At 50.1% G+C, this 13,767-nt stretch overlaps 1 protein-coding gene across 2 annotated transcripts; it reads right to left on the bottom strand.

Moving 5' to 3' along the window:
* Window positions 1-556: 556 nt before the first annotated feature.
* PMVK (phosphomevalonate kinase) lies at window positions 557-12,135 on the bottom strand. Of its 2 annotated transcripts, XM_033197301.1 has the most exons (5): window positions 11,724-12,135; window positions 7,622-7,685; window positions 4,001-4,153; window positions 1,352-1,481; window positions 557-1,088 (listed from the first exon to the last, which is right to left on the bottom strand). In XM_033197301.1, the coding sequence occupies exons 1-5, from the start codon at window positions 11,966-11,968 to the stop codon at window positions 952-954; spliced, it is 729 nt and encodes a 242-aa protein (XP_033053192.1). In that variant the 5' UTR covers window positions 11,969-12,135; the 3' UTR covers window positions 557-951. The 2 variants fall into 2 exon arrangements, with proteins under 2 accessions (XP_033053192.1, XP_033053193.1); XM_033197302.1 differs by lacking the exon at window positions 11,724-12,135 and having other exon boundaries at window positions 4,001-4,034; window positions 7,622-7,674.
* Between the last annotated feature and the right edge of the window lie 1,632 nt (window positions 12,136-13,767).

The following is a 13,767-nucleotide window of genomic DNA, read 5'->3' as shown; positions in this document are numbered from 1 at the left end:
AGGGTCAGGCATGGTGGCTCACACTTGTAATCCCAACACTTTAGGAGGCCAAGGTGGGAGCATTGCTTAAGTTCAGGAGTTCAAGACCAGCCTGGGCAACAGAGCAAAACCTTGTCTCTACTAAAAATGAAAAAAATTCGCCGAATGTAGTGGTGTGTGTAGACCCAGCTACTTAGCAGACTGAGGGAGGATTGCTTGAGCCCAGGAGGTCAAGGCTGCAATGAGCTATGATCACGCCACTGCATGCCAGCCTGGGTGACAGACCCTGTCTCAAAGAAAAAAAATGGGGGGGAGGGAGCACTTGCTGGTGGCACTTTCTGTGGATCACAGCCTTTCATGGGGCTATCCCAGAGAGTAAGGCCCTCAACCCAATCCCACCTCCAACATAAACAGGCCTGTTGCCTGTGGGGTGCAGCATAAGTCAACCTCTGCAGGATACATTCTAGCCAGGTGGGAGGTGGAACAAGGACCCCCTCCCAGCCACCATGACACCCTAAGGCCTTCTAAACCCCACCCAAGCCAGGTTGGCATCAGGGAAATGAGAGATAAGCAGCTCTGAGAGTGTGCTCCAAAGAGGTTTATTAGTATCCACACTGGGGAGCCCTGGGTTCTTGCCCAGAACAAGGGCTAACAACATCCAGTCAGGATGCAAGGCTGCCACAGGCTGAGGGGACTGGCGCTGGGGAGACAGCAGGGTTTCTCCTTCAAGCACAGCCAACTCACCCTCCTTTGCCCTTGGAGTCTCCTCCTGAAGAGCATGGCTGTCTTCCCCATGGAGAAAATGAGGTCTCCAGACGTTTCCTGCCTTGCCCAACATCCACCAACCCCCTCAGAATCTAGACCCCCCTCTGTCTGTTCCTCACCTTGGCCAGGATCAGGGGACCCCTCATCTTGCAGAGTCAGCCCCACCCCCACCGCAGCAGGCCCCAGCTGACTCCTAGAACCTAGCGACTACAGTCTGGTGCGGATAAATTCTATCAGGTTCTCCAACTGCTCCTCCAGGCGCTGTTCATCTCCATGGTTCTCGATGACCCAGTCAAAGCCCCCAAAGTTGTCCAGGCCACATTCTGACTCAGCGTCGTCCACCCCTGTGAAGAAAGCAAAGGTGACAAACCATGGGGGTGGGTCCCAGCCAGACTACCAAAGCAGCCCACTGGCCATGAGAAGATAGCCTAGGTTAAGCCAAGAGAACCTTGACCCCCAGGACCTCCTCCACCATGCGACTCCCTAATCAGGAGGCCTCAGATTCTCCTTTATCATCCCTCACTCACTTTCCCCAGGCCTGCCAGGGAGACAAACCACATGGTGGGTAGCCTGTGTCCTCCTGTGCCCTACACATGGAGTGGCTCACCTGGCGTGAACACCCAGCCCCGCTGCTGTCGGCTCTGCTCCAACGCTACGACGCGGACAGTCTGCGTCATGGGCCCATAGGTCTCCCGAAACCACTGGATGTCAGACACTCTCCGTGTGTCACTCACCAACTGCAGGGGAGGGACACAGGTGACCAACAGGACAGGATGCTAGAAGTGAGGGGAGGTGGGGGACTCCAGAACCCAGGGCAGTGTGGGGTGTGGCTCTACCCCACATCTTCATGAGCAAGTCAGCAGCTAGACTCGCTATTCACGGATTTACTCATTCACTGAACATACACCACTGAGTGCTGACTACATGTCAGGCAGTGCTGCTGACAAGTTCATTCATCCAATTAAGCAAGTATCATAGCAAGTACCTACTGTGTGCTGGGCACTGTGCTAGGTGCTAAGGCTAGAGTGGTAAGCAAAACAGACCCTGTGCCTGCCCTCTCAGAGCTTACAGTCTAGTGGGAGACACTGAACAGATGTTCAGTGATCAAATAACCGTGTGATTAAAGTGTATGTCAACAAGTGTCTCAACCTCAACACGGCTGAGACTCAACTCCTGATTTCCTCTCCAATCCTGTTCCTCCCAACCTTCCCTGTCTTAGAAAATGATAATTCTATATTTGTCCACCTGCTCAGAACAAAATCCTTGGTATAGTCTCTCACACCCCACAGCCAACCCATGGGCAAATCCTGTTGGTTTTCTCTTCAAAATACATCCAAAATCGACCCCTTATTTCCACTCTACCTTCACTTCCCTCTGCGCTCCAACCATAGTCATTTTGTCTGTTACAGAAAGGTCCTGGCCAGGCGTGGTGGCTCCCACCTATAATCCCAGCACCTTGGGAGGCCGAGGTGGGTGGATCACTTGAAGTCAGGAGTTTGAATTTTGCCATATGGCAAAACCCCGTCTCAACTAAAAATACACAAAAATTAGTTGGACATGATGGCACATGCCTGTAATCCCAGCTACTCAAGAGGCTGAGGCATGAGAATCGCTTAAATCCATGAGGCATAGGGTACAGTGAGCCAAGGTCACGTCACTGCACTCCAGCCTGGGTGATGGAGTGAGACTCTGTCTCAAAAAAAAAAAAAAAAAGTACTCCACCGGGTCCCTGTGCTTCTGCTCCCATCTTCCCCACCGCAGCCAGGGCCAGCCTTCTCAATCTTAAATCAGATCATGTCTCTCCTCTGCTAAGAACCCTGTAGTGACTCCCCATCTCACTCAGAATAAAATCCCAGCTCTCCCAAAGGTCTTCCCTGGGAAGTCTGACCTGACCTCCCACCACTCACCCTCACCCACTCTGGCCACCTGGCTTGTCCTCAGACACACCAGGCACACTCACCACTCAAGCCTCTGCACTTCCTCCTCTCTCTGGAAAGCTACTTCCCCAAATATCCATTCAGTTATCCCTTATTTCCTTCAGGTCTTCCTCAAACATCATATTAGTGTGGCCTTCCCAGGCACCCTTAATAAAACATCAGCGCTTCCCTACCTCTCCTCATATCCTAGGCCTACTTTATTTTACTCCTTAGTATTTACCTCTGCCTGATATATTCTGTATTTATTCTGTGCCTATCTCCCCATCACCCTCATCTGTAATGTAAGCTCCCTGAAGGAAGAGACTTCATTGCATTTTTGCACCAATATATCCCCAGAACCTGCAACCACACCTGGCAGAAGTGGATACTCAATATTCACTGGCAGAATGAATGAGGAAGAAAAAGGGTAGGGTGATATAGGAGCACCTGCCAGGGAGCACCAGTTAAGACTTGAATATTAGGGAAGGCTTCCCTGTGGAGGTATCATGTCAACTGAGCTGAAGCTAACCAGGGAAAGAGAGAAAGAAAGGGCAGTCCAGACAGGTGGAAGGGCATGTGCAAAGGCCCTGATTCCAGAAGGAGTTCGACTGACTTGAGGACCAAGAAGGCCAGTGTTGCTGCAGCTCAAGGAGTAAGGAGGCTAAAAAGGTAGCAGAAACTGGATCACACAAGGCCCAGAAGTTCATGTGAAGGATTTTCATTCTGTTCATGAGAACAACGGGAAGCTACCAAAGTATTCTAAACAGAACATGAGAACGAGAAGCCACCAAAGTATTCTAAACAGAAGAGTGAAGTCACTTGGTTCATGTTTTTAAAAGGTCAGTCTGGGCTGCACGCAGTGGCTCACATCTATAATCCCAGCATTTTGGGAGGCTGAGGTGGGTGGATCACCTGAGGTCAAAAGTTCGAGACCAGCCTGGCCAACATGGTGAAAACCCATCTCTACTAAAAATGCAAAAACACTGCAATCCCAGCTGCTTGGGAGGCTGAGGCAGAAGAATCACTTGAACCCAGGAGGCGGAGGCTGCAGCAAGCCAAGATTGCACCACTGCACTCCAGCCTGGGTGACAAGAGTGAGACTCCATCTCAAAAATAAATAAATAAATAAATAATAAAATGTCAGTCTGGCTGCTGTATAATGAATAGAACACAGAGGGCAAGAGCCACAGCTACAGACCAGTGTGGAGGCTACTGCGATTGTCCAGGCCAGAAACGGTGGGGGCTTGGGCCAGGACGGTGGCAGTGGAGACAGAGAGAGATGGACACAGCAGAGAGTTCGGGAAACAGGTGTTCTTCATGCTGCCATGGAGCCCTCTTACCCAGACGGGCTGAGAGATGCCCTCCACAATCTTCCTGCAAAAGAAGCCTGGGTCAGCCTGGCGTTTCTCCTCTCCCCAGCGGATCATGTCCTTTCGAAAGGCCTCCTTGTAGGTGCTGGCGTCCAGGAGTCTCTGGAAGTTCAAGCCATGCTCCTGCCCAAAGGACATTATGTCTATGTCACCAGCCTTTCAACCTCAGTGGTCTCTCCTAAAACAGGAGAAGAGCCATCCCTCACCCTCACCTGCCTCTCTCCCAAGGCTGATGCAAGGATTAATGAGGTTTCAGCCAGAACAAAGGTCTGCAAGGGAAAGAGCCCCAGCAACTAAGAAATCCCGATCACTGGTAGACAGAAGAAAGGTCTGGGGATAATCCAGAAATTGTTTCAATTTGTCTTTGAAATGTGTGGCGTGGTTTCTCTTTTGCAAGTTTTACCTTCCCAATTATTTCTGGCTTAAACTAATCCTGAAATTAGTTTGCATCCCCTGGGCAAAGTTTTAGCCTTCAACTAAAGTGGGAAATCTGAGGGAAAAAAAAACTCCTGCACTCCATGTCCTCCCACTAGCATTGTTTGTCCCCATCCCAAATCCCACGGAGACTGTGTCCCCTTCCTCTCCCCCTTATCCCTTCCCATCCCCAAATTCCTGGCGTCTTTGCTGAAACAGCATCACTCCATTTAGCTCTGGGCACTTACGTGCAAGGCTTCCCACACCCAGAGGACCCCCCAGGCAGGAGAGGCTACTCTGACCACCTGGGGAGCTCCTTTCTCCCCTTCTCAAGCAGAGGGGTCCATCTAAAGGGATCCAGGATAGGAGGGATCTGAAAAGCATCACCCAGTTCAGGTTCTGGCTCCTCCATGAGCTCACTGCAGCAAGGCCTTCTCCCCTCAGGCTCTCAATTTCTTGATCACCCACCTGCTCCCCTTGCCACATGAGGAGGTCAGTAGCCACCTCCTGCTCCTGAACTGGTTTCCCTCCAGGAATATCGTGGTCTGCTTGTCATTTATATTTCCCCTTGTGACTTAGGAAATCAATGCATGAACATTTCATTTTGGTTTTCCTTTTTAATGGGAGTAGGGGATAGTGGTGCTGGACTTCCACAGAGCAAGGGCAGTCTGGGCCTATCAGAATCTTCCATGGAGGTTTTAAAAATGCAAATTGGGGCCAGGCGCGGTGGCTCACACCTGTAATCCCCCAGCACTTTGGGAGGCCAAGGCGGTGGGGATCATGAGGTCAGGAGATAGAGACTATCCTGGCTAACATGGTGAAACCCTGTCTCCACCAAAAATACAAAAAAACTAGCCAGGCGTGGTGGCGGCCGCCTGTAGTCCCAGCTACTCAGGAGGCTGAGGCAGGAGAATGGCACGAACCCAGGAGGCAGAGCTTGCAGTGGGCTGAGATGGCGCCACTGCACTCCAGTCTGGGCAACAGAGTGAGACTCCGACTCAAAAAAAAAAAGTGCAAATTGGCCAGGCGTGGTGGCTCACGCCTATAATCCCAGCACTCTGCACTCTGGGAGGCCGAAGTGGGCAGATCACAAGGTCAGCAGTTCGAGACCAGCCTGACCAATATGGTGAAACCATGTCTCTACTAAAAATACAAAAAAATTACCCAGGTGTGATGGCGCATGGCTATAATCCCAGCTGCTCAGGAAGCTAAGGCAGTAGAACTGCTTGAACCCAGGAGGTGAATGTTGCAGTGAGCCAAGATCGCGCCGCTGCACTCCAGCCTGGGTGACAGAGCGAGACTCCATCTCAAATAAATAAATTAAATAAATAAATAAATAAAAATGCAAACTCCTGCTCCTTCCTCCTCCTGCCCCCACCCAACCCCACTAGTCTGACTCAGTAGGACAGAAGCAAGACCTATCTGTGAACTTTGGAAGATCGGTTTTGAAAGTGATCCTGGGAGGCCTTTGGAAGTGCCTAGGCCCCACTAGGGAAGGCTCAGTGCCTTTCCCTTCACCCCTTCCTTCCTCCCATCTCCCCACCACCAACCCACCACCCTGCAGAGTCACTTCCAGTCTGTCTCCTGGATACAAAGAAATTCTGTATCCAGTTTCATTTGGGAAAGATTCCTGCTTAAAATTTTTGAAAACCAGGCCAGGCAAAGTAGCTCGCACCCAAATCCTAGCACTTTGGGAGGCCACAGTGGGAGGATCGCTTGAGCCCAGGGGTGGGAGACCAGCCTGGGCAACATAATGAGACTCCCATCTCTACAAAAAAAAAATTTAAACTTAGCCAGGCATAGTGGCATGCACCTGTATTCCTAGCTACTTGGGAAGCTGAAGTGGGAGGATCACTTGAGCCCAGGAGGTCAAGGCTGCAGTGAGCCATTATGCGCCACTGCACTCCAGCCTGCACTACAGAGCAAGACCTTGTCTCAAAAGGAAAAAAAATTAAATGACTTAATTTAGTTATTCTTACAATTCCTCAGGCTGCCACCCTATGAATGGGTCTGTTCAGCTGGTGAGAGATGACCCAATGCTTCCCATGGAGGCAGAGCTGGCACACAGAAGGGGGGACAATTCATTTTATGTGGCTCTGGAGGCCACACTCAGGCCAAGGGAGGGGCCAGAGCACATGTCCCAGAAGGGTGCACCTAGAGGCCAAGGGCAAAATGTGGGCAACAAGAGGGCTCCACACCATGTGGGAGGCTGATCTTGCCTTCCAGGTTCTCTTTCCGAAGTCTGAGATTCTGGGAGTTCCTATTGACTTATTTTTTTTTTTATTCTATTTTAATGATGCTATTTTTTTTTATCCACATGGTTCAAAATTCAAAGATACACATTAATTTACAGTGAAAAATCTCTCTCTCACCCTGTCCCCTCCCTGGGGGCAACCAGTGGTACAGTTTCTAACGTGTCTTTCCCACACAGTGCAGGAACACATCCCAGGCACCTGAAACAGTGCTGAACATGAGACAGGCACCCCGTAAACACTTGTTAAATAGCCGAATATATGAGCAGATACACTTAGAATTCCTTTACAATTCTTGGTCACAAAGTGCCTCTTCAGTTTTAGACAAATGTAGCATTCTCTACACACTGTTCTACATCTTGGTATTGGCTTTTTTTCCCCCCCACTTAATGATATACTTTGACATCTTATGGGACTAAATTTCTTTTTTGTGTGTTGTTGTTTACTTTAAAAAAAATTTTTTTTTAAAGAAACAGAGATGAGGTTTCACTGTGTTGGCCAGGCTGTTCTCTAACTCCTGGACTCAAGCAATCCACCTGCCTTGGCCTCCCAAAGTGCTGGGATTACAGGCGTGTGCCACTATGCTCAGCCTGTACTAAATTTCTAGGAACAAAGTTCCAGGGGCTGTGTCAGGCCAGCTGAGAGGGTGGTGTGATTACACAGCATCAGAGCCGCCAACTCGAGTGTCGACAGCCTTTCCTGGGCACACCTTCTTGAACTCACTCTGAAGGGAGGGAGGCTATTAGGAAAGAAATATAAGCTGAAAATGCCCCCACAATGTCCACTCACAGAAAACCAAGAGCTGGCCACCACCCTGCCAGCAGTGGTGACGGGGATCATGCCAGTGACTCAGGCAGCAGCCACAGCTCCAAAGTCCTGGAGCCGGCCCCGCCCAACACACCGGATGCCACAGAGCACCACCTACCTGAGCATACTGCTCCTTGAGTGGACCAGAGAGCCGCAGAACAGCACAGACATCAGCTCCGAGTCTGCGGGACAGGGAGATCAGAATCCAGTTAGCCTAGAATTTCCAGGAGCTTCCAGGTCCCAGAAAGAGAGTCAAGAGGCCTGTGCTGAAGTCCCATTTCTACTACTGGTGTTATGTAACTTTGGTAGGTCTCAGTGTCCCTGATCCTATTTCTTCATCGGAAAATGATGATGACACTTTCTGTTCTGTCTCCCACACAGGATTATTATGAAACTCTAACGAATATAAAAGAGCCCTGAAACTAACAGGTAAAATCTATAAAGTGATAATTACAGTGTGAACAGGCACAGCAATATTCTGGCTGGATTAGGTTATTGCCCAGACCTAAACTAATTCTCTCACAGCCAGAGGTACCTGTCTCCACTGACTTGGTCACCATAACACATATCATTTATTCATTCACTAGTTGGGCGTGGTGGCTTACACCTGTAATCCCAACACTTTGGGAGGCCAAGGCAGAAAGAGTGCTTGAGGCCAGGAGTTCAAGACCAGCCTGGGCAACACAGTAAGACCCAGAGATACCAGCTCCACAAAAAAGTTTAAAAATCACCTGAGCATGGCAGCATGTGCCTGTACTCCCAGCTACTCCAGAGGCTGAGGTGGGAGCATTCCTGAGCCCAGGAGTTCCAGGCTACAGTGAGCCACGATTGTACCACTGTATGCCAGCCTGAGAGACAGAGTGAAACCCTGTCTCAAAACAATGAACTAAGAAAAGCAAATGTAAAAAACTGAAACAAAAGCCAGGTGCAGTGGCTCACACCTGTAATCTCAGCACTTTGGAAGGCTGAGGCAGGTGGATCACCTAAGGTCAGGAGTTTGAGACCAGCCTGACTAACATGGTGAAACCCTGTGTCTACTAAAAGTACAAAATTAGCCGAACATGATGGTGCATGCCTGTAATCCCAGCTACTTGAGAGGCCGAAGCAGGAGAATCGCTCAAACCCAGGAGGCGGAGATTGCAGTGAGCTGAGAGCCGAGATTGTGCCATTTCACTCCAGCCTGGGCAACAAGAGCGAAACTCCATCTCAAAAAAATAAATTAAATAAATTAAATAAAATAAAAAATAAATAAAAATAACTTATTCATTATTTAATTTACTTAACCAACCTTTTTTTTTTTTTTTTTTTTGAGACAGCGTCTTGCTCCGTTGCCCAGGCTGGACAGGCTGGAGTGCAATGGCGTGATCTCAGCTCACTGCAAGGCGATCTCAGCCTCACAAAGTGCTGGGATTACAGACGTGAGCCACCGCACCTGGCCTTTTTTTTTTTCTCTTTTTTGAGACAGAGTCTCACTCTGTCGCCCAGGCTGGAGTGCAGTGGCGCCATCTCGTCTCACCGCAACCTCCACCTCCACCTCCCTGCTTAACCAATGCTTTATTGGGTACCATATTTGGATCTAGGTGATACAAATGTGAATGATACATGCTTCCTGTCCTAGCCTCAAGATGCTCACAGATACACTTAATGCATGGGAAGACAAGTGTTTTTTGTTTTTGTTGTTTTTTTGAGACTCACTCTGTAGCCCAGGCTAGGTGCAGTGGCGCTACCTCGGGTCACTGCAACCTCCACCTCCTGGATTTAAGCTATTCTCTTACCTCAGCCTCCCAAGTAGCTGAGACTACCAGCCCCCGCCACCATGTCCAATTAATTTTTGTATTTTTAGTAGAGAAGGGTTTTACCATGTTGGTCAGGCTGGTCTTGAACTCCTGAGCTCAAGTGATCCACCCTTCCCGGCCTCCCAAAGTATTATGATTACAGGTGTCAGCCACTGCTCCCGGCGATAAGTGTTCTTTGTTTTGGTTTTTTAAGAGTCAGGGTCTTGCTGTCACCCAGGCTAGAGTGCTGTGGTATGATCACAGCTCACTACAATCTTGAACTCCTGAGTTCAGGCAATCCTCCCACCTCAGCCTCCTGAGTATCAGGGATTACTGGCATGCACCACCATACCCAGCTAATTTTTTTTATCTTTTGTAGAGATGGGGTCTCACTATGTTGCCCTGGCTGTAAATGTTCTTATTTTCATGTTTCAGATGAGGAAGCTGAGGTTGTGAAAGGAGGATTGACTTCCCCAAAGCAACACTGTAAGTAGTGAAGCCAGGATTGGTAAAATAAATATAAACAACATTTAGTTCCTGCACCTCTGCTAGGTGCCAATAATTATTCTAAGCCCTTCACGCACATCATCTCCTTTAATCCCTACAACCACCCTATTATTATCCCCATTTTACAAATGACAAAACTGAGACACAGGCCGAGTGCAGTGGTTCACGTCTGTAATCCCAGCACTCTGGGAGGCCGAGGCAGGCAGATCACTTGAGGTCAGGGGTGTGAGACCAGCCTGGCCAACATGGTGAAACCTGTCTCTACTAAAAATACAAAAGTTAGCTGGGTGCGGTGGCACACACCTGTAATTCCAGCTACTCTGGAGGGTGAGACAGGAGAATAGCTTGAACTCAGGAGGCAGAGGTTGCAGTGAGCCGCAACCTGGGTGCGCTCCAGCCTGGGTGACAGAGTAAGACTCCCTCTCAAAAAAAAATACAAAACAAAAAACTAAGGCACAGAGTGAATGAGAGATGTGTACAAGATCACACACTAATCAACAGTGAGCCAGGGTTTGCATCCCAGCAGTCTAATTCCACAGCCTGTGCTTCTGACCACTATTTGACATCAGAGTTTGAAGGTGAGGAGAAATGCAACTTAGGAAAAGGTGGTGAGATACTTAGTGGTGAAAAATTCAGGTGGTGACCTCTGCTCTGGGCTCTCCCACCCCTGATATCCAAAAGCAGCTTCCTGGTATCCCCACCACATTGGCCTTCAAGAGGAGAGGAGCCCCACTCCAGTTTCTCCCCATCCTCTGCTCTCCTAGCCCAGGTCTCAGCAAAATGCTCCCGCACAGAAGATCTTGCTTTGACAGAAAACACTGTGCAAAAGATATTATTATTTGGGGAGGCAGTCAGATAAAACAGAAAGAAACCAGTCCTTGGCGCAAGACAAAGCTGAATTTGTTTGAGTTTTTTTTTTCTTTTTGTTTCAATTATATATTAATTGCTGAGATGCCCATCATGAACCACAAAGCTGAATTTGAATCCTGAATTTGCCACTTACTTTGCGACCGGCAAGGGTTTTTTATTGTTGTTAGCTTTGCACATTATTTTATTTTACTTCGAGACAGGGTCTCAGGCTCTGCTGCACGGACTGGAGGACAGTAGCATGATTACAACTCACTGCAGCCCCCAGGCTCAAGTGATCCTCCCACCTCAGCCTCCTGAGTAGCTGGGACTAGAGGTGCTTGCCATCGCACTAGGCTAACTTTTCAATTTTTTTTGTAGAGACTAGGGTCTTACTGTATTGCCCAGGCTGGTCTCCAACTACCGGGCTCTCAAGCCATCCTCGCACCTCTGTCTCCCAAAGTGCTGGCATGACCACCACACCCAGCCTGTTTAACTTTTTAAGAGCCTCAGTTTCTTCACCTGTGAAATGCAGATGCTAATAATGGCACACAGTACCTAACAAAGAGGTGAAGAGAGTTTTTTTGTTTTTGTTTTTGTTTTTTAAGACAGCGCCTTGCTCTGTCGCCCAGGCTGGAGTGCAGTGGCGCGATCTCGCCTCACTGCAACCTCCGCCTCCCTGGCTCAAGCAATTCTTCTGCCTCAAGGTCCCGAATAGCTGGGACCACAGGCGCGCGCCACCACGCCCAGCTACTTTTTGGATTTTTCGTAGAAGCGGGGTCTCGCCGCGTTGCCCAGGCTGGTATCCAACTCCTGGTACACAGAAAGTGCCTTGGTAGGAACCATTATTAATGCTTCTTAGACCTGCAGCTGAAGATCTTTGGAGAGATGGTCACCTGGTTCTTTGAGGCTCCCGTGTGTAGATTGCTGTTTTATGTAATGGTGACATTCCACCTTCCCCAACCCAGTGCTCCTCCTGCCTTGCAAACGGAGGACCCCTACTCCAAATCTCACTCTGTGACACCCAAAAGCACTCCTCGTGTCACGTGATGCGGAGAGCTCCCCCTTCCACCTTTCCCGCCCCACGGACACCTGCTCTGCAGCGCCTCGGTCACGAAGTCTTTCCCGGATTTCCTCTTGCCGCTGAACAGCAGCACCAGCCGCGGGGCGCCTCCCAGCGGGGCCATGGGCCGCCACGCCTCGCGATGCCTGAAGCTGACACTTCTCCCTACCCCTAAAATCCGGACACCGCGCAGAATGGACTCGGCCACTGAGAGGAGCGGCACCACGGAGCAATCCCGCCCCTCCTCGCCATAGCTGCGAACAGGGCTGACCATCCGCAACTGTGCGCTCAACTCATGTCCAAACAGATACGGGGAGAAAAGGGTGAGACCCGCGGAGAGAAAGGCGGTTCCTTCACACGGCAGCCTCCCCTCGTGAAGCTCCCCCACCCGAACTCACTTAGAACAGTCCAGCCCCGCCCAGAACCTTTGCTCACAGCCGGGACTGCTTAACTGACACCCGGGGAGGAACCGGACGCGACTACCTTCCTCCGAGGGGGGTGGCGTCTGAAATATCTTGAGGTGAACCCCATGTTCCCTTCCGCGCAGCCCTAAAAACTTTAGGAAAAGAAAATCTCTGGAGCGCGATCTCGTTGGAGACGTTTTGGAAACTGCCTTTTTGCCTGTGCGTTATAGTGCATGTGCCTGAGCAAATCTGCGCGTGCCCCAGAGTGGGAATGGGTCTTCCTGGGGGTGTAAGGCAGCCCTGACGCCAGCGGCGTGTCTGGTCACGTCATGTCGGGGGAGGAGCGGAATAGCTCACACGATATTTTATTGTCAAGCAGACTTTATAACCGAGACGTCACTAAGATGTGGACCTTTAAGCCCGGCAAGAAACCTTTGGTTGCTTTTCTTTTTTTTTTTTTTTTTTTGAGACGGAGTCTTGCTCTGCCGCCCAGGCTGGAGTGCAGTGGCCGGATCTCGGCTCACTGCAAGCCCCGCCTCCTGGGTTTACGCCATTCTCCTGCCTCAGCCTCCCGAGTAGCTGGGACTACAGGCGCCCGCCTCGTCGCCCGGCTAGTTTTTTGTATTTTTTAGTAGAGATGGGGTTTCACCGTGTTAGCCAGGATGGTCTCGAACTCCTGACCTCGTGATCCGCCCGTCTCGGCCTCCCAAAGTGCTGGGATTACAGGCTTGAGCCACCGCGCCCGGCCCTTTGGTTGCTTTTCTAGCCGCAGCCTCCGGATCAAAGGTTTTCGGAAGCAAGAGCACTTGAAACGGCGTGGGTGACATCGATAGTAAGGGAGCGTTGAATCCCTAGATGAGATTGCCTGGTTTCATCCGAAGTACGTCTCCCAGCCAGGATTTTGAGAGGCAGAATAAGAATAATCTGTCCTGGGCCGGGCGCGGTGGCTCAAGCCTGTAATCCCAGCACTTTCGGAGGCCGAGACGGGCGGATCACGAGGTCAGGAGATCGAGACCATCCTGGCTAACACGGTGAAAACCCGTCTCTACTAAAAAAATACAAAAAACTAGCTGGGCGAGGTGGCGGGCGCCTGTAGTCCCAGCTACTCCGGAGGCGGAGGCAGGAGAATGGCGTGAATCCAGGAGGCGGAGCTTGCAGTGAAGGGAGATCCGGCCACTGCACTCCAGCCTGGGCGACAGAGCCAGACTCCGTCTCAAAAAAAAAAAAAGAAGAATCTGTCCTTTCCCTGAATCCCGGGTTCTGCCTCTGCCCGCAGTAGCTCACGGGTAACCCCAGCTGAGTACGTGGAGTTGTTTTTGGCTATGACTTGCAGTCCTGCATTTTTCTGAGCATGTCAGAACAGAGCCTGCAACTCATTACTGCCTCCACTAGAGAAAAAGTGTAGTGTGGAGACTTAAGGAGAAACCATTAATTTCCTGAATGTTGAAAAGAGGCACAGGAGAGTGGTCAGATGCAAAAAGAACAGACTTCAGTAGGGTGTGTGTGTGTGTGTGGTTTTTTGTGTTTTTTTTGTTTTTTGTCTTTTGTTTTTTGTTTTTGCAACCCAGAAAGCACTGCACTCATCAACGCACTAGAAGGCAGCACAGAGTGGATTTTCAGTCCCAGCTTGGACACTTAGCAAGTCACTCTGAGTTTACCACTGATAACG

Source organism: Trachypithecus francoisi, unplaced genomic scaffold, assembly GCF_009764315.1.
Source record: "Trachypithecus francoisi isolate TF-2019V2 unplaced genomic scaffold, Tfra_2.0 Lachesis_group5, whole genome shotgun sequence".
Taxonomy (NCBI): Eukaryota; Metazoa; Chordata; class Mammalia; order Primates; family Cercopithecidae; genus Trachypithecus; species Trachypithecus francoisi.
This window is presented reverse-complemented; position numbering and strand designations above follow the sequence as displayed.